Source organism: Colius striatus, chromosome 4 (assembly GCF_028858725.1).
Source record: "Colius striatus isolate bColStr4 chromosome 4, bColStr4.1.hap1, whole genome shotgun sequence".
Classification (NCBI taxonomy): Eukaryota; Metazoa; Chordata; class Aves; order Coliiformes; family Coliidae; genus Colius; species Colius striatus.
The window spans coordinates 89,101,061-89,117,873 of record NC_084762.1 but is presented as its reverse complement, the minus strand read 5'-3'; the positions used below and the strand labels follow the sequence as shown (position 1 = coordinate 89,117,873).

At 38.0% G+C, this 16,813-nt stretch overlaps 1 protein-coding gene across 1 annotated transcript in view; it reads left to right on the top strand.

Annotated features, from left to right (window-relative positions):
* Positions 1 to 14,645, top strand: part of LOC104554886 (dynein axonemal assembly factor 11) — a 54,469-nt gene extending 39,824 nt beyond the window's left edge. Inside the window, exons 15-16 of the mRNA XM_061995441.1 lie at positions 2,693 to 2,778; positions 14,459 to 14,645. Coding sequence (XP_061851425.1) covers positions 2,693 to 2,778; positions 14,459 to 14,645 — 273 coding nt within the window. The remainder of the gene's footprint in view (positions 1 to 2,692; positions 2,779 to 14,458) is intronic.
* The last annotated feature ends 2,168 nt before the right edge of the window (positions 14,646 to 16,813 follow it).

The following is a 16,813-nucleotide window of genomic DNA, read 5'->3' as shown; positions in this document are numbered from 1 at the left end:
CTGGAAACATTTCTCTTAAATGTACTATTTACTGGACAGCAAATCATTGCAGAATGGGTGTCCTTCTAGGGTATTTTTTTGGAAGGTCATCAAAACACCCTGAAGGACATATCATTCAGTGAAATGATACAGTGACGCTTTTAAAGTGTAACGTTTATTGTGCAGCAGTCGTCTGTACAGAGATTTGGCACTGGTAAGGATCTGATAGTGACTACATTGTACGTGCTTAATTTTCTGGAAAAAACATTTGTGAAATGAAGCTTTTCAGTTTTTGAACCTCTATGCTCTGTCAGTGTCATCTTTGCAGATGATGCAGGAATATTTAAAATAGGGATTTTTTTTTAGCAGACTGACCAAAATTGTCATATTAAATCAGTGATTTTATCAGTAGATTACATGGGTTGCATTTTAGTTAATATCTGAGAAAAAGCATCAAAAAACAGTGTTACTAGCAATAGCACCTAATAAATTAGAGTTTATTTCGAGTTCTGAGACATTCTATGTAGTGTTTAAAAACTTCACTTTCCTTTTTTGATGATTCAGAAAGAAAAATTTGGTCTTTTTTTATGAATTCTTTATTATATAAGCAGCCACAAATGACTTCTAACAACTTTTATTTCCTGGGGTTTCAAAAACATTTTAAAAAATAAAAAACAATAAGAGTTAGATTCCTTAATGAATTAAAAAATTTTAACCAGACTGCCAATGGAGGGTGTGGAGTCTCCTTTCTTGGAGGTCTTCAAGACCCGCCTGGACACGTTCCTATGCAACCTGATCTAGGTGACCCTGCTTCTGCAGGGGGGTTGGACTAGATGATCTCTAAAGGTCCCTTCCAACCTCAACCATTCTATGATTCTATGATTCTAAAAATAGAAGTGGTATATATTGTGCATATCAGTGTAAAGGCTGTTTGATAGAATTTCATTATACAGTTCTCACTTACCTTGGTATGGTAAATGCAGTAACATTTCATTACTGTCAAAAGGCATGTGAAGACATACAGCTGTGGAAATCTGTGGAAATCTGTTCATCCTTCACAATAAATATGTTTCAGGGAAACTCTTCATGGAATTCCTGTTATAGAACAAGAAGGAAAAAAATGTGGACTGAAAAGACGACTCAGCTTAAAATAATTGTTTTCACATATTCTTTCTGTTTTTTCAAGTATAGTCCAGATTCTGTTTAACACATCAGTTTCTAGAATTCTCTGATAATGATCTTTAAAAGGCTCTCCTTTCTGTTTTCTGATTAATGCAAATACTAGCAATAGTTTTATAGGATAACTTTCAGGAAGCTTCATTATATTAATTTAGTCCATCTTCCTGTATACTACAGGTATTAAATTTCATACAGTTATCTTTCTACTGAAACTAAAGTCTTATTTTTGGCAACAGTGGAAGCTATGGCAGCTTTCCAGTACAGTTATCCTCATTTGACCATTGTCACTAAGAGATGGACAACCAGCTACTGGCTTGGTGAAGCTCTCATACACTCCATTGTTGCATATGGAGTTGCATTTCAAAAATATGAAAAATTAGAGAATATGACTTTTTTTCTTTATTGAACAAAGGTAGGAGGACACCTTTTTAGCAGAAGAGCCTTTATGTCAAACATTTGATAGTTAACTACACATGTTCTAGTAGGTAAATCCTAACCCATCCCTAAATTCCAGCATCTTTTCTTGTCAAGGAAGGCTTTTCTGTTGATTGCAGAATGAAGAAATTTCTTCATCATCCTTGATGATGTGCTCTGGGGGCAAAACAAGGAATACTAGTCTGAAAGGGATCGAAGGAATGAATGCTTTACTAAAGAACACTAGAAGGCCTCCTGGGAAGAGAAAGACCATAGAAACAGACTTTCTTTCACCAGAGTATATACAGAGTCAGAAAGGAGCAGCATCTTCACAATGAGTTTCAAAAACAAATGACAGAAGCTACAGGCTCAGTCTTATTTATTGTAAATTTTTGGAATGAAGACTTTCAATTCACCGTGCTACTGGAACTGATTACTTCCAAATCAGCTGCACTAAAAACTAGTCAATAACGTCAACTGTTTGGTGTAGTTCCTGTGCTCCTCCTTCCTTTCAAATGCTTAAGGGATTGCTCTCCCATGATGTTGTTAAGAAGGGACAGAGATACTCTTTTGCCATGAGATACTCTTTTGTGATGGATACATTTGGTTTGAGAAGGCCAGTTCAATTTGAACTTGAAATTCTGTTATAACAAAGTAGCTAAGGGTCACTTGTCCCTTTTATAGAGTTAGGAGAAGTCCAGATTGCAGCAGATTATGCAGTAAAAATGTCTGAATGAGCATGTGGACACCAGAACTGAAATTCAAGTGAGAGGCACAACATGAGCACTGTGGAGCAAATAAAAGATGTGCATTATTAACATGGTACTAAAAAGACAGAATACATTTAAATACAAATAGAGGTATATATTTAAATATTTTTATATATACACAAATATATATTTGAATATAATTTCATTCAGATAATTTGGTTAAAACTGTCTTGTGCATGTACTTCACACTGAGTAAAAAGTGTTAAAATCTAACAGAAACAGTAAATGTAACAAGAGAAAATTTATTCAGACCCTCTTAATTTTTCTATTTTTGAGAGATTATTTAAATACTTGTGATAAAAAAATGTCAAAATTTATGAGGATTATTTTTCTGTCTATTTTTATTTTAGGCTAAAGAAATAATCCTGACCAAGAAAAATGTATCAACTCCAATTAAACGTTCTGACTGCAATACACTGAAAAAAAATGCAACAAGGTAATTCTGGTTTTTCTTCTGTATTAGTTTCCTTTTTTATCAGTCACATGCAAGAATGTATGTTTCTTCTCATGTTATTGTATAAAATATGAAAATATTGATTTGTATAGAGTAAAACTATGTCTAGAAGCTTTATACTAATAACCTGCCTGGTGCTGTTTATAAAGTGATATGCTCCAATAGCAGAGCCAAAAAGGCACTTATTTCTGCCCATCAGTTTTATTCCATTGACTCATCCAGATTATTAAAGTGGGATATACTAAAACTAAACCATTGACTGAAAATTGCCTCTGCAGAGCTCCTTGCTGTGTAACCTCAGTCTGAAGACCATTTAGAAAGCAATGATTTTGAACTTGTCTATTTCTCTTGAATGTATTTGCTCACTGATATACAGGTTGAGATACTGCACTAATAAATAGGTTCAAAAAGCAATGCTGCAAGGTTTTATAACATAGATCCATGCTATTAAATGTGATATAAACTCCAAATCTTGAAATCTTGCAGTTAAATCTTGACTGTCAGAAGAAAGCAAATGTCAGTGATGCACTGTTGTTTGTTTTTACTCAGCGTTACAAGCCATTGCTATGGAAAGACACTACTGTTGGTGAACACTTAGCATAAATACAAATACTATGATATGTCTTTTGACCTATCATAAAATCATAGAATCACAAAATTATAGGGGTTGGAAGGGACATTTAGAGATCATCCAGTCCAACTCCCCTGCTAAACCAGCTCTGCCTAGATCAGGTCACACAGGAACTGGAGTAAGCATGAAGAACTAATTTCATGTAAGAAGTAGTAGGCAACAGAAAATGCTAGGGTTTTTTACTAGTGGGTGGAGAAGTTATTTACTTGCTTCTAATTAATGAAAATTTTAAAATGCCAAGAATATGTATATGGTGATAAAATAAAATATTGAATTAATTTTGTTAGGCATACCAAATTTGGAAAAAATGTATCCCCTGAACTCGTCTCTCATTGGGCATTGGCTTTGGAGTAACTACATCCTGTACTCAATTTTCAAAGAATTTCCATCTGGTTTCATGATATTGGCAGAGTGCTTGAAAGGTAAATAGGCATTCTAGCACACAAGATACTTTGCAGAGTTAACTGACCATGATCAGGCCTTTCTGAGACAGTCACATAGTCAGTCAAGGGAAAAACCAACTCATTTAAATGAAGAATCCAGCTTCATTTTCCTTCATGTAGCCAAGACCCCAAATTACCCAAGTGGGGTAATTGTCCAAGTGGGTTTTGAAAACCTCCAGAGAAGGAGCCTCCACACCCTCCCTGGGCAGCCTGTGCCAAGGCTCCCTCACCTCAACAGTAAAGACATTTTTCCTTCTGTTTAAGTGGAATTTTTTATGTTCCAGCTTTTGTCCATTACGCCTTGTCCTATGTCCTCTCACTGGATAATACAGAAAAAAGTTTTGCCGCATCCCAACCCTACCATTCTATGATTCTATGACCCTCTTGGCATATAACTTTTAAAATTTGTAAGTATTAATGAGGTCTCTCCTCAGTCTCCTTTAAACTAAATGGCTCCAGTTCCCACAGCCTTTCCTCATAAGGAAGATGCTACAGTCTCCTGATCATCTTGGCCCTGTGCTGGACTGTCTCCAGCACTTCCCTGTCCCTCTTGAGCTGAGGAGCCCAGAACCAAACACAAGACTCCAGATGAGGCCTCACCAGGGCAGAGTAGAGGGGGAGCAGAACCTCCCTCGACCTGATGGCCACACTCTTCTTGATGTATCCCAGGATGCCATTGGCCTTCTTGGCCACGAGGGCACATTGCTGGCTCATGGTTAGTTTATTGTCAACCAAGACTCCCAGGTCTTTCTCTGCAGAGCTGCTCTCCAGCTGGGCAATCCCAAGCCTGTAGTGGTGCATGGAGTTGTTCCTTCTCAGATACAGGACTCTGCATTTACCCTTGTTTAACCTCATGAAGTTCCTCTCTGCCTAACTCACCAAGACTCTTGAGATCCCACTCAGTGGCAGATTTAAGTAATTATTAATATTCTTGCTTCAGATTTTGACAGAAAAATCCAAATTTCAGTGTTAAAATATTAGAGGAATAATATCACAAAAGTAAAAGTAGGAAAAAAGCCTTTTGAATTACAGTTCTTACTAAAAATAGGAAGTTTTGGCCTCTTTAGCTGAAAAGTTGCTGACTAGCCAGATGTTAAAAATTTGCTGAATAGTTTTCTCTTAGATTACAGAATGTTCATTACAGTGATTACACTTGACAACTACAGATGTCTTAGCTAAATGCTGTCAGACATATAATCTGCTTAGCTATAATGTGATGCTTTAAATCTCTTTAACTCTTTTTAGCCAGATTATGTGATGATACTGTCATTACTTCTGCCACATAAGAGAGATTTCTTCTGTGACTGTATATGAAACTATATTTGACACCTTCAAATACAGAAGTTTCTGTGAGAGGAATTTGATAGATTGATTCATTATACTTGCAAATCACAGAATCACAGAATCTTAAGGGTTGGAAGGGACTTTGAAAGATCTAGTCCAACTCCCCTGCCAGAGCGGGACCACCTAGAGTAGGAGCTCTGAATGTCTCCAGAGAAGGAGACTCCAGCTCTATTAATGTGGTAGCTGTGTATGCCGTTCTTTACTGTAACTCACAATTCATCTGTGAGGTACAGAAGTTGAGTTCACTGGAGTGACATAACTGAAATTCAGATGTAGGTAAGGACTCACTTTACTGAAGACATACTGGAAATTTTAAGAGTAGCAGTTACATAAAGTTGATAATCCTTGTCTCATACCCTTGTCTGTGACTAATGTTCCTTTAACATGTTGAAAAAGAACAAACAAACAAAAAAAGAAATAAAACTCAAAATATCTCTAAATGTAAATGAACACATTTGAACCCATCCAGTTAAGAAAGATACATAGGAAGACATGAGAGTCTTTTTCCTTTATATAGAGAGGTTGAGAAATACAGCCAGAGAACAGATTAATTTGAAGAGGTAAAGGAATCGAGCAGCAGTTTCTAGAGTACCTCACAAAGCAGAATTAAAGACAAATCAGCAAGTTCTGGTTTACACACATCGGTTACAATGAAATACAGAATGTAAGATAGAGGTATTTTCTGTCTGAGTAGTTCAAGCATTACAAATCTGACTGCTACAAGAGCCTTTCTCCTCTTAGCTAAGCAAGATTGCTCTGGTTGACTAAGCCAGCAGGTGCTATAAAAATACATGATGTAATGCATTGGGTTGGAAATTTGATTTACATTTTACTAGAGTCAGTTCTTAGTGCCAGTATGTAATGTATGGCTTTTTGGCAGCTTAGTGGCTTCCCGGGGGATTTCTTTTTGTTTGTTTGCTTTTTAATCTCTATTCTTAAGGGGAAAACAAAAGGAACAAACCCATATACTGCTGGAATGTCTGATCTCTGCTGGTACACTCATAAATGCTTTTGAAGAGGTTATCCAGTTTCAGCCAAATTTCACTAGTTGGGAGAAAGAAGACTGAGAAGGGACCTTATCAATGTTTATAGATTCCTAAAGGCCAGTTGTCAAGAGGACGGAGCTAGTCTTTCTTCTGTGGTGTCAAGTAACAGGACAAGGGGTAGTGGACACAAGCTGGAATGCAGGAAGTTCCACTTGATATGAGAAAAACTTCTTTCCTGTGAGGATGAGGGAGTCCTAGCACAGGCTGCCCAGGGAGGGTATGGAGTACTCATGAGAGAGTGATTGATGACAAACTAAACCTGAGCCAGCAATGTGCCCTCGTGGCCAAGAAGGCCAATGGCATCCTGGGATGCATCAAGAAGAGTGTGGCTAGCAGGTCAAGGGAGGTTCTGCTCCCCCTCTACTCTGCCCTGGTGAGGCCTCATCTGGAGTAATGTGTCTAGTTTTAGGTTCCCCAGCTCAAGGGGGACAAGATACTTCTGGAGAGTGCTAAAAAGATGATCAAGGGACTGAAATATCTCTCTTATGAGGAAAGACTATTGTACCTGGGACTGTTCAGCCTGTAGAAGAGAAGACTGAGGAGGTGATCTTGTCAACACTTTCAGTACTCGAAGAGTGGATGACAAAAGGATCATAGAATGAATCATAGAATCATGGAATCATAGAATGGTAGGGATCATCTAGTCCAACCCCCATGCAGAAGCAGAACCACCTAGATCAGGTCGCATAGGAATACGTCCAGGTGGGTCTTGAAGCCCTCCAAGGAAGGAGCCTCCACAACCCCTCTGGGCAGCCTGTGCCAGGGCTCCCTCCCCTGAACAGTGAAATAGTTTTTTCTTATATTTAAGTGGAACTTTTTGTGTTCCAGCTTCATCCCATTACCCCTTGTCCTGTTGCTAGCTACTATAGGAAAAAAGGGATGTCCCAACCTCCTGACACTCACCCTTTAGATATTTATAAATGTTAATAAGATCTCCCCTCAGTCTAGTCTTCTCCAGACTAAACAGCCCCAGTTCCCGCAGCCTTTCCTCATATGAAAGATGTTCCATTCCCCTGATCATCTTGGTGGCCCTGTGCTGGACTCTCTCCAGCACTTCCCTGTCCCTCTGGAGCTGAGGAGCCCAGAACTGGACACAGGACTCCAGATGAGGCCTCACCAGGGCAGAGTAGAGACGGAGAAGAACCTCCCTTGACCTGCTGGCCACACTCTTCTTGATGCATCCCAGGATGCCATTGGCCATGAGGGCACATTGATGTGGATGTGGCAGCACTTTTTTCCTGTAGCATCCAGCAACAGGAGAAGGGGTAATGGGTATAAACAGGAACAGAAAAAGTTCAGCTTAAACACAGGGGAAAACTTCTTTCCTATGTAGGTGAGGGAGCCATGGGAGAGCGTGGATTCTACTTCTCTGGAGGTTTTAAAAACCCACCAGAACCTGTGTGATCTGATCTAGGTGGAACTGTTTGAGCAGGTGAGTTGGACTAGATGATCTGTAAAGGTCCCTTCCAACCCTCAACATTCTATGATTCTGTGTTAAAGTTACCCATAAGTTATTTTGAAGTTGAGACCAAGAAAACTTGAATATTTTTAATCAATGTATTGGATTTCAATTCCAACCCTTTCCTAGCAAATCTATCATCATATGACTCATTAACAGAACTTCCTTTATGGTATACAATTTCATAGTTATGTACAAACATTAATTTACTTTCCTTGGATAACTTTTCATTTTTTGTTGAACTTTTTTCCATTTATTGACAAGCAAAGTATAAAACTTGGATTATTTAATAAATTTCCACAGTTGTCTCTGAAGATGAGACATAATGCTAAGCTCTGATTTACTAGATGACTGTGATTAAAGTTATTTTCTTTTGGTAGAGAAGATGCAAAGAACAAATTTATGGGACAAAACTGTAGATGTAAGGGTAAGAATATTTCTTTGGGAATAAGGGGTCTTAAGTTGGATCCTTGAAAGAATCCTCGTGAAGTGTAGGAATACTCCCTTTACACAGACTTAATGGCTGAGAATACCTCCCAGTTTTATATTTCTATGGTTTACCTACAGAGAAATAGAGGATTTATGTGATCTTTCAAAACCCAAATTCACTTATATGTCTAAACCAAGTACAAATAGTTTAAGGTAGATAAATGCATCCAAAATGAGTCCTGCACGAGGGATGAATAAATGTATGGAAAAATCACAAATGTCAAACCAGTTATCAGTGATCAGATGTAATGTTTGCCTTCTATAAATACCTGAGAGGAGACTAAATCTTTGAGACTTGAATAGATTTGCAGAAATAATATTATCAGGTGAGATGGTTTGTTAGCTGCCGTGAAGACACTGAGAATTTTTACCCTGCCTGGGGAACAAGGAATCAGAGGAACTGTAATTCAACTGACCTCTTAACCAGAAAGCAGAGTCAGATATGACTAAACAACACTTGTTACTCAAGTTAATGTTGAAGTATAGGTTCATTTGTATTCTCATAGAGGCCTGGAACTAATTAAAGTTGAGGATATACATCTCTACCATTAGGCTAACGAGGAGAATAAAAGATGGGATACTCAGAGTGATTTGAAAATGAATTTGCACACACAGGCCCCTGGTAATCCTTAACTGTAATGAAGGCAAGGACACTTCAGAAATGTGCCCTTCTGGAGAAAAGCATTCTCAAGATTACTGTTCACTTAACTCTTGATCACTCCAATCTAAAGCAATCTCCAGTTGTCCATATGGGACAAGGACAAAAGACTGAGGGCAGAGAAATACTTTAAAGTCTCTTTGTAACATTCCCTAACTTTGTAAACAAAGTATTAACCTCTTATTAGAATAAAGTGTGCTTTCAGTGTAAACTTCCCTAATGTTTAAACATTAGTGACTAAACTTTGACAAATTGAATAGTATATTTTATTTTCCTGAGTTAGTCATAGAGTGAAAATAAGATGGTTTTATTTATTAGAAATTCAAGGTCAATTTGCATATTACAAGTGTTGGACCGTATTTCTTGCTAGAGAAGGTCAGTTTGAAATTCAGTATCTTGAAGCAATTGTGCAAAAGAAGGGATGGAACAGTGAAACTGAAAATGTGACAGTGACTAATTTTCTAATTTTAGAAACTTGGATGCTAGTATTATATATGTTCTCAAACAGATGAATCCTGTTTGTGAGATATATTTGTCTTTTAGAACATAAAGACCCAGTTATCATCAGCCTTTTATTGATCTGAACTTTTTACCAGTGATTTATCAGTTCTTCTTGATCACAGTTTAGTCTTTGAAACATGGATTCTAGCAGTGACTGTTTATTTATATCTTCCCAATGATCTACTGATTCTGAAGACTCCAGTTACAGCTTTATTTCAGATTATACCTATGTAGGGAGATTGGAAAGGCCTGTTATGCAATGAAAGAGGTACTAATATTCCAAGTACTTGTAAACTCATGATTATTTGCTTAGATTACCTAGATTTTTCTATGCCTCTGTTTTCAAAATTTGAGACCCAAGTCATGAATTCACCATCAGTTTTTAACATACATAGAATCATAGAACCATTGAATGGTAGAGTTGGAAGGGACCTTTAGAGACTCTAGTCCAACTCCACTGCAGAAGCAGGGTCACCTAGATCAGGTCGCATAGGAACGTGTCCAGGCGGGTCTTGAAGACCTCCAAGGAAGGAGACTCCAAAACCTCCCTGGGCAACCTGTCTTTCTCAAAGCTCTCAAACAACATATGAAAACATATACTAGAATAACTTTATCTTCTTGTCAAGAAAATTATTTATTAGTACTTTTTCTAAGCTGAGATTGACTTTTGTGTTTTTTCATTCACAATATTAGAAAAAATGCTTCTCCAAAGCTGTTGGTTCTGACTTGTAGATAACTTTGAGAATCCTTATGCCAGAAAGGAAACTTTCAAATGTCAAAACCTATATATTCTGGATCTGATATATGAGAAATCTTTAGCAATCTAAATTTTATTCAAATTCAAAAGTTGAAACAGGGGATTATAACTGTCAAGTCATTAAAATGTCAAATATGGAGATAAAGAACTGTGTGAACGAAAGTGTAAATTATCAAAAAATATCAAATTATCAGATATGTGCACTGTCACACACCAGATTGTTCAGCAGGCTGCTATAGCTATGGAAAATTGAAGTACTGACCTTCTTTATTGTGGAGTCTTTTGATTATATTTTTTTAAAACATTGTTGAACTATGTGGAGATAGAATTCATTTGAATAATTTGCAAACACTGAGAATTCCAGACATGCTGGTCCTCTAAGAAATATTAGGCATTCATCACTGCTGTCTTACCATTGCTTATGGATGAACTTCAGCAACAAGATTAATTTTTATTCTGCTAGGTAGAATTACATGGAAAAAATGTTTAGATCACCTAAAACTCATTCCTCCCTCCAAAAAATTTAAGATGTTTAGTCTTGACACCATGATTACCTAATCTAGTTTTGCATAGATTACATGATCACATTCTCAGCAGATGTATGCATTGTACCTGCACTGACTTCAGCACAACTGAGTCTTGTGGTAGTTCACAGAATCATAGAATCATAGAACAGTAGAGTTTGAAGGGACCTTTAGAGATCATCTAGTCCAACCCCCCTGCAGAAGCAGGTCAACCTAGATCAGGTCACTCAGTAATGTGTCCAGGCAGGTCTTGAAAACCTTCAAGGAAGGAGCCTCCACACCCTCCCTGGGCAGCCTGTTCCACTGCTCCATCACTTGAACAATGAAATAGTTTTTTCTTATGTTTAAATGGAACTTTTTGTGTTCCAGCTTCATCCCATTACCCTTTGTCCTGTTACTAGCTACAGTTGACACCATTGAAAAAAGGGATGCCCCAACCTCCTGACATCCACCATTTAAATATTTGTAAATATTAATGAGATCTCCCCTCCAATCTCCTCTTCTCTAGACTAAACAGCCCCAAATAGTTGAGATAACATTGTGAAGCTTTACTAAGCAAGTATAGAATATTTGATCATGTGCATTTAAGTACATAAAAGACCTCTTCCTTTCTGGAAAAATATCACCTGTGCTTGATTCTTGGTATATTTTATTGTTTGTTGCTAATAACTACTTCTAGATAACGTGTGCTGATTATGTTTTGGGAATGCCTAATGCATGTAATCCTTTCATAGTTTGTTGATGTGAATTGTTACTTACAATGCTCATTGCTAATTCATTCTGGTGTATTGAAGTTTATTTTGCTACTAAGCAATGAGCTATTCAAACTCCATAGAGTTTATTTTATTTATCTCATTAGCAATTTGTACCATTTTAGAGATAGTGAACAAATGTAAAATGCCTCTACTAACCAAGATACTTCAAATCAAGGAAAGTCTTTTCTTACATGTGACAGAAGCACAGGCTGAGGCCAACTCATTTTCATGTTTATGCTTTTTTACGTTTTTCTCAGGTGCTTCAGATTAGTGATTATATTAAGATTCTGGACAGGGTGTGCTCCCTTTGGGATCTCTCCAACAGCTACTGATAAGTAATTTCAAGTCACAACACGTTTCATAAATTAAACAGGAAATACAAGTGTCTGTACCTTTTGGAGATGAACATTTTCTAAAATGTTGTTAGAAAGAGAATCCACTTTTATTTCATTAAACTGTGTAGTATAAGAATAAAACTAGCTTAATAAATTGCAGAACATTCATGGTAAGAGTTTTCTTGTATCTGCCTTCATTACTCATAAAATTGTCATCTGATTAGTTTTTGTTTGTGACACTTTTTGTAAAAGGTTATCCATGTTATTAAAGCAGGCTGCCTCTCTGGTCATTTACTGCTCAGCAATATGACCAAATGATTCCCATAGCACCAGAAAAATCGAGTGGCATAAGGCTGAAAGAGATGTTTAGGCTGATCACTGTCTATTCTGTTAGTCATGCTTTCCTCAGCATACCATAGGAGAACAAAGTCTCCCATGAATCCCTCTGCATCTGTCCTTCATCCTGCATACAGATGTGGGCTGGGATGTCTTCCCAGGTCTCACAGAACCTTGATGGAGAAGCACTGGCAGAATTTAGAAGCTGCCTGGCAAAACTCTAGATTTAACAACTAAAGATGGTATATTTTCAGTTTAAATTTTTTCACTACACTTTATTTACATATTTTCATGGTGGGTTTTGAATGTCTTCAGAGAAGAAGACTCCACACCCCATCTGAGCAGACCGTTCCAGTGCTCCCTCACTGTCACAGTGAAGACATTTCTCCTTATATTTCTTTGGAACCTCTGTTCCAGCTTTTACCTATTCCCCCTTGTCCTATCATTGGACACCACAAACAGGTTCCATCCTCCTGACACCCACCCTTGATGTATTTGTAAACATTAATGAGATCATTCCTCAGTCTCCTCCAAGCTAAAAATGCATGGAATTTTCAGAACATTATTGTACAATTTAATTTCCATTTTGTCATTTTTCACATAAGCAGTTATAAACAAGGTACAGTTTTTCTTTCGTATTTAATTGCTGAATTCCTCTGTTAAAAAAGAATAGTGACTATAAATGCTGCAAGACAAAAAGTATCTTTCGAATCTTTGATCATCATGTGATGTGGATGGGTTGTCTCAATGAGTGGCCTGTACACATTTCTAAGTGTGATCTAAAAGAATATCATTAATAGCAGAAAGACCTGGAAATTCCATTACAACATTTAATGTTTTCCTTTCATAATACGAACATAGTGAGGATTCACATATCCCAAACATAAGAATAAGATGATGAAAACATGTAATTCATGCAACTACATTTTCTTTCTAAATAAAAATATTCCTGCTTTTCAAAGATGAATCTGTCTCGTAGAAATTAATAGCCAGCTAGTGTGAAGGAATGGTGTTAAAAATGAGCTGAAAGATTAGATTAAAAACCCCTGTCTTACATCAAAAGCCACTTCTTTAAAATGTGATACCAGCAGCCCGAATTATCACGGAATCATAGAATGGTAGGGGTTGGAAGGGACCTTTAGAGATCATCTAGTCCAACCCCCCTGCAGAAGCAGGGTCATCTAGATCAGGTTGCATAGGAAGATGTCCAGGCAGGTCTTGAAGACCACCAAGGAAGGAGACTCCACAACTCCTCTGGGCAGCCTGTGCCAGGGCTCCCTCACCCTCACAGTGAAATAGTTTTTTCTTATGTTTAAATTGAACTTTTTGTGTTCCAGCTTCATCCCATCACCCCTTGTCCTGTTGCTAGCTACTATAGAAAAAAGGGATGTCCCAACCTCCTGACATCCACCCTTTAGATATTTATAAATGTTAATAAGATCTCTTCAATCTTCTCAAGGCTGAACAGCCCCAGTTCCCGCAGTCTTTCCTCATATGAGAGATGTTCCAGTCCCCTGATCATCCTGGTGGCCCTGCGCTGGAACCTCTCCAGCACTTCCCTGTCCCTCTTGATCTGAGGAGCCCAGAACCAAACACAGGACTCCAGATGAGGCCTCACCAGGGCAAAGTAGAGCGGGAGCAGAACCTCCCTTGACCTGCTGGCCACACTCTTCTTGATGCATCCCGGGATACCATTGGCCTTCTTGGCCACGAGGGCACATTGCTGGATCATATTTAGTTTATTATCAATCAGGACTCCCAGGTCTCTCTCTGCAGAGCTGCTCTTCAGCAGTTCGACCCCCAGCCTGTACTGATGTGTGGGGTTGTTCCTTCCCAGCTGCAGGACTCTGCACTTGTCCTTGTTGAACCTCATGAGGTTCCTCTCTGCCCAACTCTCAAGCTGGTCGAGATCCCGCTGAACGGCAGCACAGCCTCTGGGGAATCAGCCAGTCCTCCCAGTTTGGTGTCATCAGCAAACTTGCTGAGGGTACACTCTGTCCCCTCATCCAGGTTGTTGATGAAGATGTTGAACAAGACTGGCCCCAGAACCCATCCCTGTGGAACTCCACTGGCCATAGGCCTCCAACTCGACTCTATGCCACTGATCACCAGATTCTGAATTAACTTTTCTGAATTAATTTACTTTTCTGAATTAATTAAATTCTGAATGAACTCTTGATGTTTTTAGGCTAAGACTTTTTTTATGCAAAATCTTGTAGATCTTATAGTCCTTTTCTTTTTTTACCCTGAGTTTTTTAATATCAATCAGTTTTCAAGTTACAAGAACACTGAATTCATCAGATTTCTAAACAGATACCCAAAATAGTTCAGTTTAACACTTAAATTAAGGTGATTTTTTGCCATTTGTTCTTATGTTGTTTCAGGAGCGGACAAGTTGAGAAATTGGAAGTGGATCCTAGTAAATATTCATTTCCTGATGTGACAAAGATAATCCATGAAAAGGAACGAATTGGACAGGAACCTATTAAGCTACAACCTGAGAAGATTACAGAGACTAAGGAGAGTTATATTGATTTTGAAAATAATGAAGAAGTTCCTCCCTTAATTTGAATGATTCTTAAATAGTCCCTTTATGTGGCATGTATGCTTGAATCTTTTTCATGACCCTATGTGTAAAATAATTATAATATAGCTAAAGTTGGAAATATCGCATTACTTAACAGTAACTTTGCTATGCATGTGTTTTCTACAGTGTTTTCTGTTAATATATTGCGATATAAAACATATATTTTCAGATTGTTTACTTAGCAAGGTTCAAATCAGAGTAGAAGCCATGTAAGTCAGACATTGTAGTTTCAACAACTTTGCTGTTTAGCTTGAAAGATGACATATTATTGTACAAAAAGATAGAAGGAAGCAAGAAAGCACTTGTAACAAGATTTATGATTATTCTCACTAAACTGAAGTTAGCAAAAATCTCTATGTATTCCTTCAATGTCTTCTTTTTTTTGTTAAGGACAACAGTAAAAGAAAACAATGTATTCTGAGACAGAGAGACATTACTGTAATCTACCACACATCAGTTAATTTTCCAGTGTAATTCATAGCTCCTGGATTCTGGAGTTGGTATAACAATTCCACTTCTTGAAGATTTTGGGAGACAATCATACTGAACACAGAATCTCAGATATGGCACCGTGAGGAAGCTGAGAGAAATCAGCCAGACCATTCTTTTTCTTCTTCATGCACCTACTCTGAACTGTTCCATCTTTTTCAAGATCCTCTAAAAATATCAAGACTAGATTTCAGCTATTGGGTGAAATAAGGTTGAGCAGCTGTAAGGGGATGAACTTCCCTACCCTCCAGCTCATTTAGAGATTCCATTATTGTGTTGTTTTCCTTCAGCTTCTGGATTACCAGGAGGTGGTGCAGGCTCAGAGCAGGGATCCCTACAGCCCTGGAGAGTCCTCACAGGAGCACAGACCCACCCTGCAGCCCAGGGAGGCCGTGGGGGTCCTGAAAGCTGTTGCTGTTTTATATGACTGTGCAGCCCTAGTAGGAGAACAGACAACACAACATGTAATTTTTATCAGTCAGGTGGGCAATTTATGTTTTGATTCCTTTCAAATCTGCTTCCTTATTTTTTGTGTGTTTGTGGAATATGACTTTTGCTGACCTTAGTGTGGGTAAAGAGGAAAAGCTCCACAAACATTTTGAATATAGAAGTCTTTAGATTTTGAAAGCAGAACCAAAAATTTGTTTCCTGTAGTTTTGTTGATTGCTGTGGGGATTTTCTGATGTTTCTGAGAGGTGAATACATTGAAGGACTCCTCTTTCAATTCATCGCTTAATTCTGAGAATCCTGAAGGGATAATCCACCTTTCAGACCTTAAAACAGTTTGGATGAACCTGGACAGGAGTTTCAAAAAAAGCTGGAACACAAAAAGTACCATTTAAACATAAGAAAAACTTATTTCACTGTGAGGGTGAGGGAGCCCTGGCACAGGCTGCCCAGGGAGGGTATGGAGTCTCCCTCCTTAGAGGTCTTCAAGACTTACCTGGATATATTCCTATATGACCTGATCTAGGTGAACCTGCTTCTGCAGGGGGGTTGGACTAAATGATCTCTAAAGGTCCCTTCCAACCCTACCATTCCATGATTCTATGATTCTAAAGCTTGCAGGAAAATTTATAGCAAGTAAAAAAATATAATTGGAACTACTAATATAATTGAAAATATAATTGGAACTACTGAAGAAACAGTAGTACCACATGGTACCACAATCTTGGGATCCAGGCTGAAAAGAGAGTGTATTCTGAGAATCAGCTTCAATATATGCAGGTGCCATGGAGAATACAAGACAGAGACTCGCTGATCACAGAGAAACAAAGTGTACAAGCAAAAGATTATACCAGTGGCCCACAAGACCATAAACACATATCACAAAGTATCAAGTACTGATTGCTAAGCCAATGTAACTTCAAGAAAGGAAAACCTAGTAGGACAAAGACCATACAGCCAACATAATCAAAATATCCCCTGTAGAATGAAGCTGAAAGGAAGTTAACAAAAGGAGTAAAAGTCATAGCACCAACAAGAAAAAGGAAGAGCAAAGACAGACAAATAGCAGCAGTGTTGTCTCCCTCATTTAAGAACATGACAGCTGATAAAGCCATTATTTATTTACAGCAGGTTGCTTCTACCTACAGCAGAAAAAAGTACTGCTTTCTGGTTTACCATTTGCCTCATTCTGTCTCTGCAGACCCAGCAGTTGTAT